Below are 26,214 nucleotides of genomic sequence, written 5' to 3' on the forward strand. Positions count from 1 at the left end.
ATTTACATGCTCCCTCTTGGCCTTTTACACGTAGGCATAGTATCAGTTTCCATTTGTATGCAGATGATACTCAGATCTATTTAAGCTGTGATCCAACTAATAACTATCAAAACATGACTAACCCGCTAAATTGCAGTCGTGACATTCACAAGTGGATATACAAAATTTCCCTCAGCTTAATGCTGACAAGACAGAGATCATAGGACAAGATAGTGCAAATGTTCAAATATCAAACAGTCTTTGTTCTCTGTCCCACTCAGAAATATCTCCAGAATCAGATCATTTCTTTCCAAAAAAACATCTGGAAACTGTTATTTGTGTATTCATAACCAGTCGTTTAGATTATTCCTTGCTCTCTGGCATCAGTAAAAAAAAATCCCTCTCATGCCTCCTGCTCATCCAAAACTCTGCTGCCAGAATCTTGACACGGACTAGAAACATGACCACATCACACGAATCCTGTCTTACCTACACTGGTTACCTGTTAATTTTAGAATTGATTTTAAGATTTTATTGATTACTTACAAAGCCCTGGGAGGCCTTGCTCCAAGTTATATATCAGATCTACTATTGTCTTATGTTCCCTCTCCCCCGAGATCCTCAGATGGATCTTTGCTTGTTGCTCCGAGGTGTAGATTAATCCACAAAGGTGACAGAGCCTTTGCAGTCAGAGCTCCACGACTTTGGAATGAGCTGCCTGAGGAAATCAGGGCTGTAAACTCAGTCTCATCTTTTAAATCACTTCTGAAAATCTACTTATTTAAAACTGTTTGTCAGTGATTTTGTTTGCTTTGTTATTGTGTTTTACTCTTGAAAGGTACTATATAAATAAAGTTTAGTAGTAGTAGTAGCAGTAGTAGTAGTAGACCCTCCAGAAAGCCCTGGACCCTCTAGAAAACCCTGGATTTGAGTCATCTTCAAATCCAAACCTTACTTTCAACTGAAGGCTCAATTTAATCTTTTCTGGAGGTGTGTACCAGCAGTGAGCTTTTACAATATAACAAATACTATTCATACTGCCTAATGATAATAAATAAATGTAGTGGAGTAGAAAGTACAATATCTGAGTCTGAAATATAATGGAGTACATGTAAAAAGTAGCAAAAAGTGGGAATGCTTAAGTAAAATAAGTACCTTAAAAAATGTACTTAAGTACAGTACTTCAGTAAATGTACATAGTAACTATCCACCACTGTTTGTGACCCCTTAAAACAGATCAGTTTCTGAATGAGACCCCTCACCTCATATTATGGCCTCATTTTGGTCATGAGCTGTGAGCAGTTTGACAACATTTTTTCTTTTTAGATTGTGTCACTGGAGAGATTTTTATAGGCCTGCAGAGATGTTAGTAGCCTGTATTTCACTAGGGAAAAAAGGACGAAAAGTGAGAAAAGAGAAGAAGTGGCACCAAGTAAAAGTTTTCCAAGTCAGGAATATTGTAAGTCTCAAGTCTTTGCACTCAGGTCCTAAGTAAAGTCCCAAGCCCTAAACTCTGAGTGTCAAGCCCTGAACAAGACCATGCACTCTTCACCAAATGTAATGACATTTTAACAACAGAATAATAATATATTGCATTTACAAAAATCATGAATGTTTTCTAAAACTTTTATTTTGTTAGAAAAAAAGTGCAACTGAATTTAATCATAAAAAACTAGTGGTGACATTGCAGTTTCGTAGCATAGCACTATTAACTTGTACCACAACAGAATGAATTTCATATGTGTCTTTACTGTCTTGTTGTATTTAACTTGTCTCATATTGGAAACATTTCCATGACTTCTGTTCCAAAATTGGCTTGGGGAAAGGCATGAAGTATCTTCAAGCCAAAATGCAGTCCAAGTGACTTAATGAGTCACTGGTCATAAAGTCCAAGTCGAGTTGCGAGTCTTTTTTTTTACTTTGTCAAATCGAGTCTAAAGTCATCAAATTTATGACTCAAGTCCACACCTCTTGAAAATACATTTATATTTTCCTTCTTTCCTTCTTATCCCTTAAACCATCTTGTGATCCCTCAGATTCACCCTGGGACCATTTGGTCGGCCAACCATTGCTTTAGGATAAGTCGTAACATGACACATTCCTATAGACACTTTAGGTATGTAAGAATCAGCAAAGTGGAAGATGACTTAAATGTACAATATTTATTGATAAGTTATTCAAGTACAGTGAGCATCATATGTACATAAGACTACAGTATCTCATTTGGAGTGATGAAATAAAAAACAAACCTGATCATCTCTTATTATTACCTTTTAGAAAGGTACCTTCGTTACATTCCGTGTCTTTATTACGAATTTACAATTGTGAATTGAAAATGTGCACAGTAACATGACCAAACAACACATATGGAAACTGATATTTACAGTTTTCTTTTTCTCTATAGGTCTCTGCCATCCTCACCCTACTTCTCAAATCGCATGATAGAAATCTTTAACAAAGAAAAAAAAAAAAGAAAAAAAAAGAGGGAATGGATTTTCCTTAGTTGGACCCCCAAGTGATCCATATTGAGTTTAAGCACAAGTACAAACACACATGATGAGGAGGGGGACCTGTGTAAACAATAGAGCTGTGAGTTTATGTCCACACAGACAGTCAGACAGACAGACAGACAGACACTGGGATGTGCATTATGGACTCTACTTCTAATCTAAAGTGTTTCAGTGCTTTTCAATATTTTTAACTTCATTTGGAAAAAGGAAAAAAATACAAAAAGGAGCAATATAAAAGCAATAATTTCTTATATAAAAATGTACACAAAATTCCACTGCATTGCCAACTGGAAATAATTTCAAGCCCTACTCCTATTCCTGCCCCCCCCCCTCTGGCACGTCCTTTAAATTTTCTTCTCTTCATAGCCGCCTGTCTCACCCCTCAGTTAGCTATGACCGTAGGGTTCGTATTAACAATCACTTGGACGACAAAGTCCTTCTGGATCTTGGCGTCTTGAAGACGAGTCTTGTCAGTCAGGAGCTTCCCGGAAAAGAACCACCTCTGGCGAGTCACATCAATTTCCTCCTGTTCTTCCAATTGTTTCTTTAGCTCGGCGATGGAGTCCGCCATGCTGGCTGTCAGACGCACATCCTTTCCTAAGAACACCACAAGGCAAGAATAGAGTTGACACAGATTTCTGAGCAAGCTGTGAGACACTGAAAAGCTATGAATTATAGATCAGTCTCAAGCTGAGATGAGACAAGATGCAATGAAGTGTTGTGTGCATGCAATCTGTAGAACATGTACTTCTGTAGATTTAAATGTCATATTATAAATATACATATTATAGGTTACACTGGGTGTTTCTTACCTGTTGACAATCGTACCCTCAGCTGGAACTCTTGTCTGCATGGAGGAGGTTGAGCTTGTTTTTGTGTGGAGTCAGAGACTTTGCTCTCAGTGGACGTTTCAGAGATGAGGTTGACAGGTGGGGCTAAAGTGTAAGCTGGGAGCTGGTAGCGGTTGCCCAGTTCATCATAACTCTCTGTGAGGGAGCCTGCAGAGGGAAAAATGGACTGCATAAACAACTGATTTCCAAAAACCCTCCTGTCAGTAACAGCAACTAACTTTATCCCTGACATAAACCTTTTCTCTCGTCAGATAATCCAGGGGAAGCATGATGACATTAACATCAACAACGCCATTGTCCTTGAACTAGCAAAACTCTTTTGTGTCAGTAGATAAATATGCAAGAACAGTGTGTTTTTTTCCACCTAACTCTGCCATGGCTTTCTGTGCACCAATCCATTCACAGTGGTCACGCAGCACTGCGACTATTATGTAACTATTACAGCAGTAATCTCTGAACAACTGATGCATGGGATTCTGCAAACTGTCCTTTGACATTTAGAGAATTATTACAGTGAGTTTATGCATTTGTGCTGAAAGTTCCAGGGTATTTGAAGCTTACAATTGATAGCTGGATGAAGCACATATCTCCATATCTGAGAGGGCATGTGTGTGAGTTTGTGTGTGAGTGTTCATGTGCCTGTGGGTGGTTTCATACCGTGTGGCAGGGTGATGCAGGCTCCATCCACTATAGCCTGCGCTAGCTCCAGGTCATTGCACTCCGCAGCCAGGGCTGCTGCTCTGAGTGCGTCCCAGATCTCTTTCCGTCCATCAAAGGCAGGAGCTGTGTCCCAAAACTCATCCCTCTTACTCCTCAACTGGCCCTCCGTCATCGGGTACTCGCTCTTCCACTTTGGACGCTCCTTCTTCAGGGGCTCATTGCGTCCTGAAAGTAAAAAAGAAGGGAGTGTTCAGTCTGATCAAAAGACCTATCCGATGTCATAGGATCAGGGCTACACTCTGCTGGACAGTCATGAAAACAACTTTGCACCTAATGATAGAATGGCCGCAGCTAAAACAGTTAATGTCAAAGGGATTATAGGGCAGTAAAACCAAGTATCTGGTAGTGAAGCTCTGAGAAACCTGCTGTTGATGGTTGCCAGGTTGGCTCAGGTCATAGCTGCTGTAAAATGGCTGAGCTGTTACCATTTACTCTCAGATACAAGTGAGTGTCAAGAAATAATTTCCCATTATAATTCCCATTTTTCCCATTATAATATAAGAAACATTATGGAAGCTAAATGCTTCAAATGTACTACAGCTTTATTGTGTTGTGTACATTTGGTTATATAAACACCAGTGAGGTCAGACATGGACAAAAAGGCTCATCTTAGGACTCCCATACTGACGGATGAAAAACAGCCCTTGAGATTACACAATTGCATCTGTGATATTCATTTGCAATATAGGCTAAGCACTGTTATGCATGTAACTACTCTTTGTCACAACTCAAACAACATATAAACCAAGTAGCTTCATACACCCACTGCAGGTGTCTCCATGCCTGTATATAGCATGTTAGATGTACAGCACCAGCAATACAGAAAAGGACCATTTGATTCACAGAGGGGGACAAATCAAAGTGATTATTTATAGTACTGTGGATTACTGCGGTGGCGAGTAACACATACATGTGCACTGACAAGCAGTCACATACACAAGCACACACCAGTGGATTATGGGCAGTAATCAGGTTCCACATAACAGGATTTATCTGCCCCTATCCCATGAGGCATTGGTTGGAGAGATGAGCACTCTTTGACCAATGAGAGCAAGCAGAAACGCTCAGGCACTATTACGAGCCCAAAACAACAAGCACATGGAAGTATAAACACGTAGCATCTGCAAATTAATTATGACATCATCACTGCTACAATGTCACTCCCATCAAGCAAATGTCAATGCAGGCCTCCATATGATGATAAATGTGACAGCACGGCCTATAGAGATGAGACGATGGCTTGAGTTTCAGATTTATATGAGGTGTATTCCTTGCATAACTACATACATGTACACATATCATCATTTACATTTTATGAATGAGTAATAACAGGGTGAGTTTTAAAATCAAATTAACTATTTCTCCGTTTCAGAGCCATAATTACAATATAGCAGAAGTCCAGTGTCTGTGACATTATTATGTTACTGATATGCTATAACTTTTTACCTATGCTGCATTAACATGGGTTTTTAGCCATCGTGTTTGCTTTTGTGATTGAGCACAGGCAGCTGCAAAGTTGCAAAGGAGTCCATTAACATGCCAGCCAAACCAATGCAAATATTATTTGTGTCTGGAATCATAACAAGCAACCTGACTGCCAGAAGCTGGAAGGTACGCAGAGATAATTGCAAGTTGCTCTGACCTTGTTTGATGAACACTGACTTCAAGAAGTTTGCGCCTAACAGCTAGAGAAACACCGCTGTCGAGAAATATGAGGATGAACACCACTCCTAGTTTTTAGTTCAGAGAGTTCATGTGGGACATTTTTAAGTTTTAAAGCTTGTATTTGTAACATTACATAACTGGAGGAACTGTTTTGATTTGGGTTTTGTGCTTACTAGAATGAGGCAGATGCAACCAGTGATGGCAACCTGCATTATTTGAAGAATGTTTTACCCACCTCCCTGCTGTAGTAAGTCAGTGGCCCAGTGTTTGTGTACAGTGGAGTGTGCGTGTTCACAGAGTGCAGCTTTGCCAGTGTGTCCTCAGATGTAACCCTCACTACCTGGAATCTAAGCTTAGGCAAGTTTTTTTTTCCACAGGCATAAACACGTCTGATGGACGGAGGAACTACCAATTAAAATCCACTAAAACAGGAAATGATTAAGTTTCTGTTTTAGTGGATTGAAGTGTTACTTTTGGGATATTATCATTGCTGCTCCATTTAAGTACCATTACTACTACTTGTTGTAATAGTTGTAGTATTTCAGCATGGTGCATACAAACAGCAGAAATGGATGGATGGACATGAATGCCTGTCATACTGGAAAATACATTAACTCAGAAACATCAGCACTGCAACTCTGAGTTAAATCAGCCTCACATCTCCATCAAAGTGACATCCGTGTTCCTCTCCATAAGCACATGCATTTCAGTTAGAGGTAGCAATGTGGATTTTCTCAATCATTTTGTTACGACCTCTTTCTGTTGTTTGTTTTCTCTGTAGTCATTTGTTCTATTTCCATTTACAGCATACATTGTTTGTTGCCCTAAAAGCCTTCATACATTAACAACAGCATCAACAGTACAGACTATCTCTGAGACTAATTATGGCACAACACAGTCAGCAGTGCAAAAACCAAAATCATGTCAGCATCTCTTTCACCCCACACCCAAAACCAATACTTACTTTTCAGCAAGATCCTCAAGGGTGTGTTTGGGCCGTGATAGTAGGTGTACTCCCTTGAGTTTGGTACTCCCATAGCTGCTCTTACTCTGAGGTTTGATGTGAGTCAGTTAAAAGTCCGCATTAATGACCTACAGACACCAACCCTGAAGAAGAGGACAGTCCTGTCGTGTCCAACCAGCTTGCTTCAACACACCGCCCAACTGTCGATACAATCACCTGATCTAGTTTGCCACGATGTGCAGACTGAGATTCGGAGCTCAGTGAACCATCGTAACACTTCCCCAGTTGCTTAAAAATGACAACACTCCCTCCACTTATATCCCTTCTGATTGAAAATACCTCGCAAGCCCAAAATACCACAGGATCAGTTCATGGAATGAGGTTCAAAATGAGGAGAGAGTAAACTCAGTGTCCTAGGCAGAAGGTGGCTTCTTTACACAAGAGGCCTAATCCTATCAGCTCTATTTAGAGGCAGGATAGAAATACTCAAAGGCAACATGCTAAACCTATTAGCAGACAATAAACCCTTGTCAGACTATTACAATCTGAAGGAGAAGCTACTTCTGCGAACTGCCCACAACAGGTGATTGTTTCCTGCGAGACGAGTCTGCTATTTATACGAATAAAAACAAACCTGCCTCTCAGATGCTGATCAACAAATAGTTATCTAACAATCGTAGGAGGTCTGAGCCTGTGACATGTGAGGTGATCCATGTCTGCCTAGCAGGTAAATGATTTCTTTTTGCATGTAAATATGTTTTGCAGCAGATCCACTTGAGGCAAATCATGCACCAAGTAGGTCAAACTTTGACATGAAAACTCTCTGTGCAGACCAACGCTGCTGCTGCTGCTGGTACTGCTGCTGTCCATACATAATGCATGACAATCCAGCTGAGTGCACAGCCGCTTTTTCCACAAGGAGTGGATTGCCCGGTGTTTACATAAAACACTGTCGTATCAGGGCAGGTCCTCTGCACAGATTAGACACATGACGAGCCGGCCTGAAACATTTAACACCTGAGACAGTAAGCTGTCAGACTGAGAAAGACGTCAGTGCAACACGGGTGTAGCAAAGCATCCTACCCCAGCCTGCATGTTAACATAGGTGCATGAATTGTTAAGACTTCTTCTCATGAAAACTGCTGCTCTGTGCTGGTTCTGATAATGTGTCCTTATATAAGTATGTGTCAGAGGATGTGTGCACACTCACCACAGAAGCAATTTCTAACATTATAGTAGGCTAATAGGCCTTTAAAAATATTAGTAGGCTCTCTTAAACTCATATTGTCCACCTCATTTGATTTGTAACACCTAACAAATTAACCTGTCTTATTCCCAGTGTGTGGTTTAAGGGCATCATCTCTTGTGTCTAATTCACATTTTGTGCAGCAAAGCATTCACAAAAACATGTCCTTATTTCATAAACCTAGAGGCTGCAGCTCAATCCAGCTCCTTACCTCCACGTTTTTTGATCCTTGTCGAGCTTCGGGCACTCCCTTGTCCATCCATCCTACTCCTCCCCACACAGCCTCCCATCACTGTCCCTACAAGCCACACCAAGGAGAAAAATCATCAGTCTGTCTATTAATGCTTTAAAATGCACGTGCGATCACGTCGGATACATAAACATAATATAAAGATGATGGTAAATTAGGTGCCTTATGTGAAAAGCATCATCAGGGAATAATGACAGCTCAGCACTCCTTGTTCCTGTGAGGTCAGACAAGCTGCGATGTTTACGTCACGTGTACTGCCAGCTGACGGGGCACGCGCCTGAACCTCATGCCGCTCTGATTTTCCAGTCAAATATTTAAAAAAAAAAAATGTGTTCATGCATGATTACAATTTATAGTATATGTTTATAGTTGAAAGGATGTATGCTACTTGGATTGGATTTAGCAGTCTTATCAGTCACAGGCCGTTTAATATATTAGGTTAGTATTAACAAACAATTTATTTTGCCTACCGGAAATCCAGTCTGCTAAATTATGCATCCGTCTGCAATTTGCTTGCCACATCCGAACTTGCTTCCAAGTGAAGTTATCACCGTGACGCGACGATCAGCAGGAGATGCGAGTCAGCAGGTTGACAAACTGGGAGCAGTGTGTGTGTGTGTGTGTGCAGAGCTGGCGGGCTGGTGACCAGTCTGGACCTGCAGACCTTCCAGGAAATGTGAACAGCTTCTCCAAAAAATAATAATAAAAAAAATGCAATCAACATCCGTTTCCCCCACGAATCATAATGAATGCAGCTCACCCGCACAATCCCTTTGCACTGATCTAGAATTAAATCCCTATCAGGCTGCACGCATGCGCAGATTGGACCAACTCTTCACCTCTGCGTCAAGATAATCAGAGTAAAAGCGGAAACTGAGAAATTACCCCTCCAGAATAATGGAAGAATTGGAAATAATTAACAATTTAATTTGCAAATAAGCAGAATTTTGAAATAACAAAAACATTCATTACTATAAACTTGGTGATGAAACAAAAATATTAAAAAACATTTGGGGTTACTGTGAAATAGACGCTTGTAACCCCTGTAATAAGGATTTTAGTCTGAAATGCAAGGCGGAAGTAATTTTATTATTGTTATATTAATGTCTATTGACGTTTCTCCACTGGCAGGGAACATTGTGCTGGCCTTGTTTCAATAAAATCTACTATCTGCCCTGAAACGCACACACCTCTTTTAATGATATAACAAAACAATTAAGTAACCAAGTATCGTTGTTGGTGTTTCCTCCAAAAACTCACTTCTATAAGGTTATTGCTTAGCTATTAACAGTTTATTTAAAATAAAACTGCGTGAAACCAGTCTGATACAAAACCACCAATATGTCGTTTCAAGTAAATTACTCTTGTATGCAGCCTGAATAAAGTCAACTATCAAGTTTAAATCTATATTGGATTATGTTGTATCTCAGGCTGGGAGCAAGTTAATCCTATCCAATTTAAAACTGGCACAAAAATTGAGTTAACTCTATCATCTTATCTATTAACAGGTGTAGATGTACAGTATATGCAGGTAAGGGTAAGGTGTGGTGGAATACTCTGTTATTGCTCATGAAGCCAAGCATCCAAATCTTCCTGGGATGATGTAAGTATGTGCTCTTGATAGAAAATGAGCCAATTGAATGTGCTCAACTTGATCCTGGCCTTCATGAAAACACTACATTTCTTGAGAGTATGTGTAGTGTTGTAACCATCTGGGAACAAGAGTACATAAAGACAATGTGGTGTATTTGCACCATACAGACAAGGGCATACTGTGACGCAAGGCAAACCAGGTAAATGTATAGGGCCATGACAAAAAGTTTGGGAAAAGGGGCCCTGATGACCACTGATATTGGCACAATTTGCAATGACAGCTTTAAACCACCTAAAACCTCCTATAAGGCACTAGATAGTGCTGCTGCCACTAAAAACCTGAATGAGGTCCCTTGTAGGTATCGTATCTACTGTATCACATTAAGTGCATTTACCACTATTCAGCCTCCCATACTGAGAGACAAACTCAGAAGTATGGGGATGGCCTCCTCCTTGACTTCCTGGATCACGGACTACTTAACAGCAAGGCCGCAGTTCGTCAGGCTGGGGAATTGTGTTTCTGGGACACTGGCGTGCAGCACGGGGGCCCCACTGGGGACAGCTCTGGCTCTGTCCCTGTTCACACTGCGCACATCCGACTGTAAGAGTCCTGCCACATTTGGAAGTATTGAAGTGATACAGCTGTTGTGGCATGTGTGTGAAGTGGACAGGAGGGGGAGTATAGGGACCTGCTGGAGGCCCTCGACTGGAGCAATAAGAACCGCCTCCTCCTGAACACCACCAAGACTGAGGAGATGGTGGTGGACTACAGAGGATCAAAGCCACCCTGCCAGCCAGTCTGCATAGGGGAGGAGGTCATTAAGGTTGTGCATACCTATAAATACTTGGGTGTGCTCCTGGACAACAAGCTGGACTGCTCTGCAAATACAAATGCTCTGTACAAGAAAGAGCACTCATGAGACGCAAATCTTTTGATGTTTGCAAGTTTGCTGTTCATGTTTCATCACACTGTGGTGGCGAGTGCCCTGTTTTATGCTGCAGTCTGTTAGGGAAGCAGCATGACCGACAAAAACAGCAGACATCCAGACAGGGTGGTTAAACAGGCCAGCTCAGTGCTAGGCGGGAGACTGGACTCACTGGGGACTGTGGTGAAAGGGCGCACATAGAATAAGCTGCAAGCCGTAATGGACAATGTCAATCACCCTCTCCGCAACATCCTGGCAGGACAGTGGAGCAGCTGCAGTGAGCGACTCGAGAGGTTCAGGAGATCCTTTGTCCCTACAGCCATTAGGCTTTTTAACACCTAAATACCTGAAGTACAACTGTGTGTAACACCAACATACCGAAATACCAGGAGGAGAGAAAATATTTTAACAAAAAAAGAATAGTATGCAGTTTTAATATTACTATTGAAACGCTGTTGTTTCCTGATTATCAATACTGATGACTTCTAAAATAAAAAACTTTTTAAAAAACTGCAGGATTCTTGTTTTTCTCAATTAGAGCACTCCTCATTATCCTCCTCCTCTGAACATACTGTACAGCTTCTGACTAAACTTGACGTGTTGAACACTGGCATCTGCTGGAAGATTGAATACTGACACCTCTGTGTCTGTGCACAGTATGTCTGTGTGTGTGTGTGTGTGTGTGTGTGAGTGAGTGTCATGTGTTTCAGATGCAGTGGGGGATGTGATGAGCAGTGGCAGGGTGAAAGAGGGTTGGAAACAGACTGAAATCTGTTATCATCCCTTAATCTCCTCTCTCCTTATCTGCCAGTCTCTCTCTTTTGCATTCCCCCTTTAACTGACATCACCATTATTTTCTAATTGTCTGCTTATCAAAGGCATTAAATGCAAATTTTATATCAATAATATGTCCTGGGAATAATTTCATGCCAGCAGGATTTTAGCAGAGTTAAAAGAAAACTTTTCATATCTCATCTTGTTCATTTGCTATCATCTTAGTGCATCTCAACTACTGTGGCTGCTTGTTTCTGATGTAATACATTCATATGAATCTGCAGATCAAATCTGCATCTCAATTAATCCCCCCCCCCCACACACCACTACTAGCAGCATGTCTCTGCGTCTGTCTGCGTAAGCATTGCTGTGACATAACACTGGGGCTGGAGTTTGCCTGCTCAGTATTGTGAAGAGATCCTGGTGCCTACCTTAAAATCACTAGAGTGAATATTCATACTTTTTGAAAAGAGTCTGATCTTAAAAAAAAAATGCAATCTATGTATGAAATAAGAGTGAATGCTCATCTACGGTAAGATCTGAGTATTCACTGTGCCAAACTGTTTAAATAAAGCAATTTATAAAGATTTATTAACTTAACAGGTACAAAATACAGATAAATTACACATTATCATGGTGCTGCAGTCTCCGCAACGCTCAGAGTCAAGTAAGACCTGTTTGTAAGAATAAGTAAAACCCAGTAAAGAGCAAATCATCCATGACACATTGCCTCCTCACTGTTGAAAAATGTAGACCGTCAAACCATGAGCAAAGCCTTTGCAAGTTCTTGAGGTATTGGAGGTTGACGTGACCCCATTTCTTCAGCTGAATGGAGCCACCATGCAAGGATCCTTTAAGCCAACCAGATCAAATGTCCAGAGCTGGTTGGACTCAGCAAAAACTGCTGAAATTAGGCTACAAGTATGCCTGAGTAGAGTCTGTCATACGGGTACTAGGTCCTTCTTAAAAGGGAATGCAACCCATGTCAAGCCATCTCCAAGCGGGGCGTGTCCAGAGGGGAGGAGAACACGCGTCACCCAGTGGCTACAGACAAAAGATGAGGTAAAACAGGTTACAAGAAGTACAGGGCAGCATTGGTCATATATAATGCGCAGGTACCTGAACAGAAAATCATTACAGACACACCTTCTCTTTTCCACACCAAAGAAGACTTTCCAGTTGTTCAGCCTGCCATAGTTGAACGGGTTTCTGTAAACCTGACAGAGAAGTTAAAGGAAAACAAAGGGGCAATTAAAAACCTATTAAACCTCCCTTAAAAGGGACAGTTCACCCTCAATTAAATATTCACATCTCTCCTCTTATCAGTCTAGACTGCTTTAGTGTAAGCTGCAGAATGTTGGAGACACTGTTTTTTGATTTGGGGTTTCCTTTGACTTAATACAGTCTGAATTATTTTAGCTTTTGATATATTGAACAAGCTTACCCGTCCTCGTCTTGCCAGTCGCTTTGTCTCTTTGCTGTTGATGTGTTTTTCGATGCTGGTCTCCCCTCTGGATATGAGCATTGCATGCCAAAAGGTCAGGGCTCCCAGGGCCAATCCCACAGTGCTAAGAGACCAAAATACATTATATTTGATCTGCTGCTGCATTAAGAATGCGTAATATGTAGTGCACCATGTTTGGAGTTGGCCTGATAGAAATCACTGTACTGTATTATTTTGTAAGTCATGACGCGTCTGCCATATAATAGCTGACAAAGAGGGACTAAAATGGTTTTCCAAACATTTCATACATTTGTATCCCTCTAGCTGTTACACCTCTGTTTTTGCACTTAAGAGCAGCTCCTACATTTCCTTTGTACACTGCATTGTGGAACAACTGTGTCCATCAGCAGCACGCTGAGACTTTTTAGCATATTTGGTATCCATACTAATAAGTTTGAGTATCCTTAATTGTGCCATTTTTCCAAAGTGAAACCACTTCACACACATAACCTGCTTTGAATAATGGATTTATGTAGCAGCAGGTGGCATGGTATGCTATGTATAGCAAGGTGCAAGATGAAACGTGTATTTTACCTGGTAAGCACCCACATGTAGATGATGCTCTTATGAATCATCTTATCCTTGAAGGTGTACGGAGGTGCAGCTGTCTGATAGGTGGTCTTGACATAAATGAAAAGAGCACATGTTACATAACAGATAATAAAAAACACTTAAGCTTAATCATCTTAGTGTCTGTGTACATTTGTACCTGCCCAGGGGGGAGAAGCCCTATGAGAAGTCCCATCCCTGTTACTGGCACCCCTGGCTTTTCCGCATCCATATGCTTAAAGCGCTAATGGAAGAGCCCGCACACAGAAACCCGAGTGTTAAAGACAGAAACAAGGCAGTGTCAGTGAGGAACAGTTAAGCCCCGCAGAGAAAGACGCCAAACATGGATAAAAAGTAACAGACAAAACCCAACAATCCCTCCGAGCACAGAACCGCAAATAGGCCCACAGGCAGCAGCAGTCCAAGCAATCTGAGCATCTTACCTCGATAGCATTGTACGCATCTAGGAACAGGTTTCTGCCACTGATGCTACAGTAGACACAGCCCATGGCCATGAAGAGGCAGAAGGAGAAGAAGTACCGGTGGTTGAAATGGCCCACACAGTTATTTAGCCAAGCTGAGATGCCGACGTTAAGGAAAACCACCATCTCCTCAGAGTCACATCAAAATACAATATTTGAAACAATATTTGCACAAAGGATACGACAATGATGGTCCATTTTCAGAATGCACCTGCAAAAAGAAAAAGAAAATATGAATTCTGACACCTAATAGACAACTCTGCAGGTTTTTTCTTGCTTAACATTAAGTTATGGCACCCAAAAGTCTGCCACCAAAAGAGTTGTTGCTAACCAGGTCTGTCCCCTGTAAATCCGATAAATTCCACTAAGCAGTCGAAAGGATATTGGTCGATAAAGACATTTCAGTCGGTTAAAGCTGGGGTAGAAAGTTTAATTTTGGCCTCATTGAACAAAAATCCCATAATACACTTTGAGCACATTGTAATTAAAGTGGCCTGAGAGAACGCTCGATTTCTGCACCTTCTCTTGACTCTGTTTTGAGGCTTTAGAAAATCTAGGCCACGATTGGACACTTGAGGCAATCACAGGTCATTTTCCAAGAGAATGCATTTCTATTGGCTGTTCTGCAAATGCAGATGTGCATGCACGCCCCTTCTGTGAAAGCCTGGTAATGGTACAAAGTCTTGCATAGAGAGTTGCTATTCCAGCATTGGTAACAACTGCCTACACTGCAAAGCAACCCAAAAAAGGAAGGCAGATTTTAAAAAAGAGAGTCCAACAAGAAACAAATTAAAATGTGTCAATATCAGTGAAGTGTTTCAGAGGTGGACAGAAAATGCTTATGACAGATTCTGGCTGAATTTGAGTTGCTACAGCTGCCGACGAAAGGTCCGTCTCTTGAGCTGCTGCTCACTGTCCACATGGGGAAGACGCCCCCACAGCAGCAGGGAGAAAGGGGCAATGGGGAGCTGCACAAATGAGCTATGTGCAGCTCTATAAAATGTATAGAAAACACTGGGATCCTGTAGGAAGCATGTGCATATGCATGTAGTTGTCTGGTGGAAGAGGTTTAGGACAGAGAGGGGAGAGCTGCAGGAGGACGGTGTGTTTTCAGATTCTTCCATTTGTTTTTGTTTTTTTCTTTCCAGATTTCTGCCTACCCCAGCTTTCTATGGAGACTGCAAAATTACATGTTAGGACAATACTAGAACCAGAGAAAAATGACACTGACTCACCTGTTACAGATGCCACAGTGGTGTGTTCTTGCTGGTTTGGGCATGATGCACTTTTTGCAGAATGACACAAAAGGACTGTCATTTTTTTCCTGATTGAAAGAACACATTTACGTTGCATTACCAGGTATAACTTTAATTCAAACCCAGATTAGTAAAGTTTTGTGGTTCTGCAGTAAAGTGTACTTGGTATCTTACTGTAGGGGGGTACCCTGGGGAAGTCATGGTGGCCTTGTAGTAATGGAAAACAATCATAACGAGGTTCCAGTGGCCGTAACAAAGGTGCCACGCAATCCATCCAGGGGAGTACGTGCTGAGGGCCATAGGCAGTAGGACCAGATAGGCTACCAACAAGACGGAGCTCGTCAGTATCACCACCAAAGTGACAAACACCTGTGAGGCAAAGATAATGGACACATGTAGAGAACTTTCCTCAGAGGAAAACTTTTAAACTCTCTGTAACCAAAAAGCCCACAGACAAACCCACTCACTCACCGAGCCAAACCAGCGTGTGATATAATCCACAGTCCAAAACACTGGTTCAAAGACTGAGTCGAAAACCACATCTGAGTCTGTGAGGGAGTTAAAGTAAAGTGAGTTCACCAGCAGTTTCATGTAAGCCCATAATTCTCTTATCCAAAAGGGCAGTGTGATCCTTCCTCTCCTGGTGCATGACCGCAACCGCACAAACCGCAGCAGGTGGAGCGCTGAGCTGGGACAACACCGCATCCTGCATCTGTGATGTGCGCACACCTAAAAGAAAATAAAGAAACGACAACACACACAAAAACAAAAATTAACTAAATGTAACTGTTTTTTAAGGATATTTGTGGTGGCTTTTTACGCCTTTATTAGAAAGGACAGATAAAGCATGAAAAGGGGAGAGAGAGTGAGGATGACATGCAGCAAAGGGCAGTGGGTTGGAATCAAAACTGCAGCTGCTGCAGCCTTTGTACATGGGGCGCCACTCTATCAGGTGAGCTAGTGAGCAACCCGTGACTATTTTATTATAAACACTAATGGCATGTATAACTCATCCTTATAGATCCAAAAGAACACAGGAGGTAATTTCAACAAACAATCCAGTATAGGGCTGCAACTAATTATTTTCATTATCACACAATCTGCTTTATATTTTCTAAGTTAATAAATGAATTTCTTGGTCTGTAAATTGTAGAAAAATAGTGATGTCCATTGCAATTTCCTTAAGCACAAGGCAACCACCTGATTTGTTTGACAAACAATCCAAAACCAAGATATTAACGTTACTATCCCCTAAGACACAAAAATTAGAATCAGAATCAGAAACACTTTCTTGTTCCCCAAAATTGGATTACGTCAAAGTTGCTGGTATACATATATATATATATATATATATATATATATATATATATATATATATGTGTGTGTAGGCATAAAGAAAATATGACGAAATAGAAAAATAATAACTAAGCCAAATTGTTTGCGGATACTAAGCTGTAAGCAGACAATGTTTGGCATTTAATCTTGAAAAACGACAGAAACAATTAATCGATTACCTGAGTAGCCACCAATTAATTGTCTGTCAATTGACTACTGGTTTCCACTCTGTTCCAGTGCATCATATCAAACTTACCTAAGGCTGAATTTGGAAGCCAGTCAACTTGGATTTCTTTTGTTGTTGTTGAGTTATTTTTATATCAGACATCCGTCTGTGCCAAGTGATACTTCAACTTTATCCAGCTATCATTTAACAGTGCAGCTAGATCAATAGCCCAGACCATTTACTTGAATAAAACATAGATATACAAGCAACCAAACAATCAGTTGACAGTTGAACAATCGAGCTATCAGGTAAATGTGCTAAAGCCTAGTTGCTTTGCTGCATTCCAGACAGGGTGGAGTCTGGGTGGAGGTTTTGCAGCCACCTCAGGTGTAAGGGGTGCAGTGGTCTGAAGTGGAGCTGAGTTTGTCAGCAGCAGTAGCATTCAGCTTCACACCATCAGACAATGTAAGGCTATTTTTCAAACACCATTACAAGACAATAAGCTAAACTACGGCCTCGTGAAAGCCTGAACATTTAATGTGTCCATAATGTTCACTCCTGTAAACAGTCCTACAGAGTCCTGCTCCCAAATCCCTTTTGTATGGATGTCAGTGTACAGTGTTTTCCCGACGCTGTGCGCTGCGCTGTAGTATTTAATAACATTTTGAAAATATTTTAGGGTAATACTCACTGTTCTATGAAGGCAAGGAGCCCGTCGAAACCAGCCCTGCTGTCGACATTTTCAAAAGGAAAGCAAAAACGGGATTAATGCCACATATCAGCGAAGAAGGGCAGGATCATGGACCTCCTGTGACAGTTAACAGATCTGAATCTGATCCCGAGTTAGTGCGCTTGCGCAGACATTGCGGCGAAATGCATCCTGGTAGTTTGAGTCAGGAATTAAAGACGTCGTTTCAAGAAAGGATGGTTTCTCAAAAAAATGCATTCATGCGCATACATTTCGCATGTAATATGCCTCTAAACCTAATTACACTTGACTAGAAAAGGTTACTCTATTCCATTAATAAAAAAATTAACAAGTTAGGGCACGGTTACAGCGGTTCTCAGCATTCTGGGACTTGTAGTTCTTACACGGAGCGGCTCTGCTAAGTGACGCCACTGCACGACAGACTGCTCGCCATGTGGATCCTGCAGTAAGCGGTGGTACCAACTCTCCAACCTCAGGCTAGCTGTGTGCAGCACTGTCAGTCATCATGTCATTTAGTTTTAACTTCGATGTTCCAGCACTAACAACAAAGCCAGACGACGTGGATGGAAATGAACTGCAAAACGGAAAGAAAGGCAATGCTGCTAAATCTGTGAGTAACGTTAACGTTAGCTCACTAATAGTGTGTGTTAGGTTAAGTTACTCAAACTGCTCAAAGCTGTCAAATGAATGTGAGATAGTTAGTTTAGACTAGAGACGTATGCCAGTCCACCTGGTGGCATGGGTAAGGTCGTTATTTAAAGAAAGGAACATAATGTGCATGCAGTGGCGTGTATGGTTTTATGAGGGCTTGGGGCAGTGAAGGAAGAAGAGGACCCTCACTGGGCTTAGACCTTTTATTATGTAAACTTTATTTAACAATTTAGAATTACAACAATAAGGCAAGACCATCATATTATTGAGTAAATGGGCTTGAAACTGAGTAGGAAAAAAAAGAGAGAAAAAGTGATAAATTATAATAAAGGAAAAATTAAAATACTTGGAATAAATAAATAAATAAAGATACAAATTATAAATAATACAACAAAAATAATACAAAACCAAGTTAACTGGTCTTCATTTGAAAGTGAAAGGTATTATTTTAAGTGCCCGTTAATTTGTAAATTCTGACAGTTGAGCAGTTACTTTGCTTATTTAGATTTCATGCACTTTAGGGAGTAAAAGTGCAACAAAAATTCAGTGTAGAGGGCTTTAAAGATGGGTGGTGTTTTCACTGTGTGTGCTATATTTAGCCATAATGATAGGCGTAAACCTTATTATAATTACTGCCTAACATCAGCATTGCATTAACATTTATAGATCATAGGAGAACAAGTAAGTCTTGGACAGTATAGAGCAAAGAAAGCAAAACACTAACTTATTGCTTGTGAAAGTAAAAGTGAAAATTCATTCGAAAAAAAGAAGAAGAATGATATAAGGTCCACTTACTACCACATCATGGTTTTCACCCCTTACGCACCCCTTATGAATTTATACATCAATAGGCATGAATTCAAGGGGTCAATATCCTAATTTATGAAACAGAATTAATTAAAAAAAAAAAAAAAAAAAGTAGTAAAATGGGCCCTCCCTAGTGTAGTGGTTGGAGCACTCATCTTCCATTCAGAAGGTCCAGGGCTTGAATCCCACTGGGGTCGACCTCAGCAAAGGCATGCAGTCGCAAGAGGTTCTCACTGCCGAATTAAACGGGATCAGATTCCTTCAGGAGGATTCAGGACAAGAGACTAACTCCAGAATCTGAGCCAAGTCCTCAACGCGGATGCGTCTCAAGCTCAATGCAGACGGGAGGTTCCAGACGTTAAAATGGATTCAATAAAAAAAAGTAATAAAAAACAAACTGAGATGACTAAAGATAAACAATTCTCGAACAATTATACAGTTTTTCAATATACATTAATAACTGATGTGGTATTTATTTATAATAATGACAGATAATTTATCTTTACAGACATTTCCTTTTACAGAGGAGAGTTGAGACTAAATCAGAGGACTGAAGAGTATTGATTTTAAGATTTATCCAACTATGATTATACAACAAGTAGTTCCAACCAAGCAATCTATTTGGTCAACAAGAAATTTAGAATGTGCTCAAATAAGCATAACTGCATACCTGGCTCATCATTAAAAATATTACATGGCAACATTGTAACTGCCAGAGCAAAACCAAAAGGCTATTAAATGGATGGATTTGTTTAAAAAAAGATGAGGCTGCTGCTGCTGTTGCTTTGGTACATACTAAACACACACACGATCTATATGAATTCATAAATATGGCCTAAAATCTAAAGAAAAACTCATCACAATCCTGAAAATTTTAGATAGCCTAATATCCAAATATAATTATACAACAAGTAGTTCTGACCAAGCAATCTGATTGGTCGACAAGACATTTAAAATGTGCTCAAATCAGCATAACAGCACACCTGGCTCATCACTAAAAATATTACTCCGCCATATCCATGGCAACGCTGTTACTGTTAATAGTTGTATAATCGCAATATTACGCTCGAGGGTGTGCTTAGACATCATTTGTGGCAAAACAGTGATGCGGTCAGGACCGAGGCGCTTGCACCGAGGTCCATACGCATCACTAAAGTGCCACAAATGACGTTTGAGCACACCCTCGAGCGTAATATTGCTTAAATATAGACCTGTCTCCTGTTATAGTAGTAGGAAAATATGCTGTTGAATGGACCAGAAATCGTCAGGGGTACACACACATACACACACACACACACACAAGAACTATGCATGAAGCAAGTTCCACTATATGATTTCATCACAGTTACCAATGAAAATTGAAATGTAAGGTAGGTGTGCTTCCTCTAGAGAGCGTAGGTTGACAATCTCCTTGCCCATGAGCCATGATGTCACAGGGCAGAGGCATGTCAATAACAAGTCATCGCAGAAACCATACAAGGTCATTCTGATAGCTGACTGTGTGAGTCGACATTGCAATGTCTGACGTCAAAGCTCAGAGGCATGTAAGAAAAAAAACAAAATCAGGAATTTTTATTTAAATTGTGAAAGTGTGACTACATGAGCAGTTTGACGACTAAGCCACACATGATATCTGGAGTTTTGCTGTACTTGCAACAGTTTTTCGGTCAGACAATAAATCACATGGCTGAGTGTAACAGTCTCATGTCTTAGATTCATCAGCCAGTCATCCAGTCCTTTTCTAATAGATCATATTTTACAGTGTAAAGAGCATTTTGTAACTAATAAATACACGTACAAACAAACAAAATAAGGTAGATAGTCTATAGCATAATTGTAAACCAGTTAACATCCAGTCAAAGACAGCACTGTTATGCATTCGTATAGATTCAAGTTGTTACATGTTCATAGGATCCCAGACTGAATAACAGATCATCTGCTTCATTTGATGTCACAAAATTAATCCCATAAGCAGATCTCACATGAGCCATGTCAGCTGAAACTTGGAGTTTGGACCCAATGTCAGTGTAGTCTAGTTTTGTGAATGTTTCAACCTCACGTCAGTGATATCGGAATTAAAAGTAACTCAATAAAGTACCAAAGTGAGTGACAGTGACATTAAAATTGTTTTAATAAAACATGAACAGTGTTTCTGTCCAAAACACTGACAGCCCACAGCACAGCATACTTATGACCTCCACAATTTGTAGGAAATTCCTCTGAACACCCAAAAGCACCATGATTATTTATATCTGAACATTCCTGTGCTGTGAGTAGTTGCCTCCAGCGTCACATCCTAGGCATATTTTCTGATTTATATATCTGTACTTCCAAATGTTTCTCAAGCCAGGATATTTTCAGCTTGAAGCACATGTTTTCTATGAATTGTAGTCATATATTCACACAGACCTGTCACACACACAATCATTCACACTGTTTTGTGTTTTTCAGGTGAAGGAAGATACCAAACCAGCAGAGCCAGCAAAAGAAGCCAAAGAGCACGTTCAGCCATCTGACCCACACTTCCTCCTCAGGGATGCTGTCACTGAAACAGTTACCATAGGAGCTCTTCCCCCTCTTCACTTCCTCAACGAGACGGTTTTTGAAAAGACGGCCTCCGAGAGAGATGACGGTGAGGAAATTCTCTCGCGCACCGCTGAGCAGAGGTCTGATCTCATCTCTGGCGTGTACGAGGGGGGGCTGAAAGTGTGGGAGTGCACTTACGACCTTCTGGAGCTGATTGAGAAAGACGGAGAGACCTTTGGGGGGAAGGCGGTCTTGGATTTGGGCTGTGGCGCGGGGCTGTTGGGAATACTGGCTCTGCAGAGAGGAGCCAGGGAGGTCCACTTCCAAGATTATAACAGTACAGTTATTGAACAGCTCACAGTGCCAAATGTAATGCTTAACTGCCAAGAGGATGATGAAGTGGACAGTGAAGATGACAAAGAAAGGAAGGGAAAGGGTAAAATCCAGGAGGAAGGTGGTTGTAAGAAGGTGAAAGCAAAACAAGAGGTAAAAGATGGCGACCCACCCCCTAAGATAAGAGCCGTTGACCTATCCCAGCACCCATTACTAGCCAAGTGTCGATTTTTCTCCGGTGACTGGAGCACGTTTCTTGCTCTGCTTCAAACGGAGAACCCACATCCCAAATATGACATTATATTCACCTCAGAGACAATATACAACACTGCTTACTACCCAGTGCTACACGAGACCCTCCACAGACTGCTCGCCCCAGATGGACTCGTCTACCTCGCCACCAAGTCCCACTACTTTGGTGTAGGTGGTGGGCTGCACCTGTTTGAGACGTTTGTGGAGCAGAGGGGTGTTTTCTCTTTGGATCACCGGTGGGACGGGGAAGAAGGACTCCAGAGACATGTAGTAGTCCTACGTTTTAAAACTGCAAAAGCAACTTGAATAATAAAAAAAAAAATGTCTGTTTCCACTTTGAGGAGGAATCACTGCACAGTTTAATCCTAATTCATATCAGGACTTCATTTTTATTTGAAGCTTGTGCGTGATATGTAACAGCAACCATGGTGAAACAAAGAAAAGCTGTAATAAAATATGCTGTCTTATCTCCTGTTTGGTCTTTGGTCACCTATACCTTCTCTCACTTCCTATATAGACATTTGAATATGTCTGCTGGTAAGTGAAGTGCAGTTGAAAGGGGCTGTTACAGGTCTTTAGACGCATGGGGAGGAAAGAAAGGAAATGGGCTCAGTGACCTTTGCAAGTGATTTCCCCAGTGTTCAAACAGCAGCATGAAAGCCAGGCTTGTTTCTGAAGTCCGGCGCAAAATGTCAATTGCAACTTATCCCACCAGCCCAAGGATGTAGTTTGAAAGTGGATTCTAGAGTCACTGCACATCAACGGTGGGACTCTATGGGGTCTCTGTACCTCCTATTCAAGTAATGGCTCCTCTTGATTCTGTCGGGGTTTTTACCTCCAGTTAATGTCACTGCGTAATCTGGGTGTGCTCCATTGCAAAACAAAGACGTGACACACAATGAGTGTATACATCCAAGAAGTATGTGCAATTACACGTCCGAGTACAGGAAGGGAACTTTGCTGAAATTTTTCCCTAAACCGTTGGATTCCCCTTTTCGTCCAGATCAAGGAAGTCAGTTGAATTAATCTGACAGGGCTTTTTCTCTGAGGAAGTTTGCTTGAAATCCAGACTAGTTTCTCGTATTTGAGGTGACTAGGTAAAGAGGATGAGGAAATCTGAGGATTTTTACAAGGTCACCAAACAACGAAACTCTTTTACTGTCAGCTAGCGTGTTTAATAGCTGTGGTTTTTTTACCCTGCTGACCCAGTCCTATCATCTTCAGCTGATTGAACACAATCAGTATCACATCCCTTTCGTGTTTGACTATGAGCGGAGAGCAAACAGAGTTATTTTAGGTAGGCTGTGTTATTGAATACACCCCTATCAGACCTCACCAGAATAAATCGACTCCAGCTACACAAATATTCACATGAATCAATCTCATCATAAACATGCCCATGACGCAAGTGGCACACACTGCTAAATATTATTCATCAGAAGGGCAAAGATAAAAGACTTTTCTAGGAAACACAGTGTCACCAGCTCAAACATGACTGAGCATTTCGACACCCACAGTGTGTGGATAGAATTTCCACTTACTTATTATGTAAATATACTGTAGGGTTAAACACTATTTCACTCTTACGCAGATAGAGAAACACCAAACACGGTTTCTGTTTGCATATGCCCAGCCAGCAAGCTTCCAGTGTGTCGGCTTCGTCATCATCTCTCATCTCGACAGCTGTTCACGGCCTGTGGGGGAATTCCTGGTTCCTCGAGAAGACACAGCCTTTCCCCTGCTTACTTTATGGGAACAGGGGGCAGGGCCAGTCAGATGGTTTTCCTCAGAAACTATTATGTGTTGATTCACTGTGAGGGGGCGTGCTGCTCACCACTCCCACTGTTTCCTTCTTACTGGGAAGTGACTGTCAGGCTTACCGAACGGAGGGAGCGTATAAAAAACACAGATAGAGAGGAGGGAGGGAGGCTGATGGGTGATGTGAAAGGTGGTGGTATTTAAGGTCCTTTGCTGTGAATGTCAGACAGTATGCTGTATCCTTCCTTGGGACTTGGAGGACATGGGAGAGTGAACAGAACATGCAGGTGAACTGGGGAGGGATGGCTTACTGTATGTTCATTAAGCTGGGAGAGACATGCTGCTGATTCAACACTCAAACATCTTTTTGTTGAGATGGGACTGCCAAAGAGTGTTTAAGGCTTGGAACTCAGTCCTAGGAGTCCTTTAGGAGGAGACGTATTTCTGATACATTCAAGATCTGGAGAGAAAGCTTTCAGTGAATGACTGGGGTAAGTATATATTAGGAAACTAACTCAAATTATAGTCAATTAAAAAAATATTTGACACTGTATTTAAACTTGTAAAAAGTGCCTGTTTTAAAGTACAAGCTACGAACTTTCAACATGTTTTAAATTGTGAAATATTCAAATGAGGTAGAAATGAGTACTTACCAAGAAAAACCAACTTCCACATTCTCTGAGCATGAAGATGATGAAGGGGGTTAATGCGGTCATGCTATGTTAATGTGCCAGATATTTATATGAGAGCTGTTTAAATGAGTGCAGGCAGTAAGACTGAGTTCATGCCCTCATTCTTTTCTAGTAACAGGCCGTAGAACCGGTTGTTTCCCAGTCCAACTGCCGGAAAGATAGGAGTTTCCTGAACGTGTTCAGGTGTGGCCTTCCTCAGAAAGTTCATTGTACTGTATTGCATGCATCCTAAAAGAATGTACACTCATACTGAATAAACTACCGTGACTGAGATAACATTTAGGAATTGTCTCGCCGCAGTGTCACTGTCAATATGGCCTTGAATGAGGTGAAGTTTTTTTTTTTTTTTTTTTAAAGAGATACTGTAAAAGAACTCAGGTTGGTTAATTTCAAACTTACTTTGGAGGGTTCAAAGATACATTGACCAACTGGATGTCAGTAATCACATTGTCCCAAAGTTCTTTTCCTGGGAGTGTACGGCCATAAATGATGAGTCATTTCATGCCTCGACTAGAGCACTATCACCATGATCTGATTCACTGCTTGCATCAGCTCACTGGACAGACTTTTATTTCAGTGGTTGAGAAGCATTTCCAGGAATACTTAGGTTGAGAAGGTTTCCTCAGACGACCCTGAAACTCTCCATAGGCTCAGTCTAACCGCAGCACTGGGTCCATTCAATCATAACGACATTTGGGAGGTTTGTTTTCCACTTTGGTTTCATTTCACTTTCATAGAATGCCCCTCAATCTCATGCCAATTTATGAAGAAGTCAGTGTTTTAAAGTACATACTGCACTACTGTGTGATGTAAATGCCAACTATGATTGGTCACTGTTTAATATCACCTTATACAGTAACGGCCTCTTGCTCAATCTTCTTATGAAAGAAGCAGGGCTGACGTTATCGTCTCATCACCCTGCTTTTCTTGAGAAAAAGGGAAGGTCATGGGTGAGTCAGTCTCATAACCTGCTGGCTATGATCTGACGACAAGATCTGCATACAGCTCAACATGCTGCTCAGCATCTGGTATAATGTACATCGTTCTTATGCTGTATTATTGATTACAAATTGGCTTTATTGTGGTTTTATTTCATCAAGATGTGGGCCATAAACTAAGTCGAAAAGAGCATTAATAATGAAGCATGAGTTGTGTCAAATGATAAGCCATTCGAGGATCAAGAGGCACCCGAGGACCAACGTTTGATAAGTGCTTTACTATGAGAACTGAATTCCATAGATGGTGGCGTGTTCAGGTGTCATCTATGGGCTCAGTTCTTTTGGCATGGTACTTGTTTGTCAGCCTTACTGCACCACACCACAGAGCGGAAATCATGACCATCAGAAGAAAGCACAAACACTTGTGTGTTTTACACTCATTCCAGCATGTCTTGTTTTTACGACGCGTTACTTTCATTTATATTTTGCGTTTATTGTTTTTCTTCAAATGATGAATGAGGAATTCATTTAAAATTGCATGTAATAGTACTGTGAATAAAATAAACCCATTTGTAAATGACTGATAAAAATGTATCAATCATGTTGTTAATAAAATAAATCAAAGTGAATTATTTTCCTTTGTAACTTATTGACTCTAATAACTTTTTTTTAAAATCCTACATCATTTAAGCATTACAGTACAAGGAGTGAGAGCACTTAAGGACAATATATCCAGAATCCAAGGGCTACCACGCCCTATACAACCCACACACGTGGA

General features: G+C 41.0%; 3 protein-coding genes across 4 annotated transcripts; 1 reads left to right on the forward strand and 2 right to left on the reverse strand.

Moving 5' to 3' along the window:
* Window positions 1-2,130: 2,130 nt before the first annotated feature.
* ubtd1a (ubiquitin domain containing 1a) lies at window positions 2,131-8,991 on the reverse strand. Its single transcript, XM_050071364.1, has 5 exons — window positions 8,656-8,991; window positions 8,147-8,233; window positions 3,998-4,225; window positions 3,302-3,487; window positions 2,131-3,086 (listed from the first exon to the last, which is right to left on the reverse strand). Exons 1-5 carry the CDS (start codon window positions 8,705-8,707, stop codon window positions 2,872-2,874), a joined length of 768 nt encoding a protein of 255 aa, XP_049927321.1. The 5' UTR covers window positions 8,708-8,991; the 3' UTR covers window positions 2,131-2,871.
* Window positions 8,992-12,050: 3,059 nt separating this feature from the next.
* zdhhc16a (zinc finger DHHC-type palmitoyltransferase 16a) lies at window positions 12,051-17,609 on the reverse strand. 2 transcript variants are annotated; one of them, XM_050071140.1, is made up of 11 exons: window positions 17,462-17,609; window positions 15,741-15,998; window positions 15,444-15,638; window positions 15,249-15,337; window positions 14,196-14,224; window positions 13,975-14,108; window positions 13,692-13,775; window positions 13,517-13,602; window positions 12,923-13,046; window positions 12,625-12,695; window positions 12,051-12,522 (listed from the first exon to the last, which is right to left on the reverse strand). In XM_050071140.1, exons 2-11 carry the CDS (start codon window positions 15,972-15,974, stop codon window positions 12,420-12,422), a joined length of 1,149 nt encoding a protein of 382 aa, XP_049927097.1. In that variant the 5' UTR covers window positions 15,975-15,998; window positions 17,462-17,609; the 3' UTR covers window positions 12,051-12,419. The 2 variants fall into 2 exon arrangements, with proteins under 2 accessions (XP_049927097.1, XP_049927098.1); XM_050071141.1 differs by lacking the exon at window positions 13,692-13,775.
* A 241-nt stretch (window positions 17,610-17,850) lies between these two features.
* Window positions 17,851-22,510, forward strand: mettl18 (methyltransferase like 18). Its single transcript, XM_050071150.1, has 2 exons — window positions 17,851-18,089; window positions 21,389-22,510. The coding sequence occupies exons 1-2, from the start codon at window positions 17,985-17,987 to the stop codon at window positions 22,352-22,354; spliced, it is 1,071 nt and encodes a 356-aa protein (XP_049927107.1). The 5' UTR covers window positions 17,851-17,984; the 3' UTR covers window positions 22,355-22,510.
* Window positions 22,511-26,214: the final 3,704 nt, after the last annotated feature.

The sequence above is a fragment of the Epinephelus moara genome, chromosome 19 (assembly GCF_006386435.1).
Source record: "Epinephelus moara isolate mb chromosome 19, YSFRI_EMoa_1.0, whole genome shotgun sequence".
NCBI lineage: Eukaryota > Metazoa > Chordata > Actinopteri > Perciformes > Serranidae > Epinephelus > Epinephelus moara.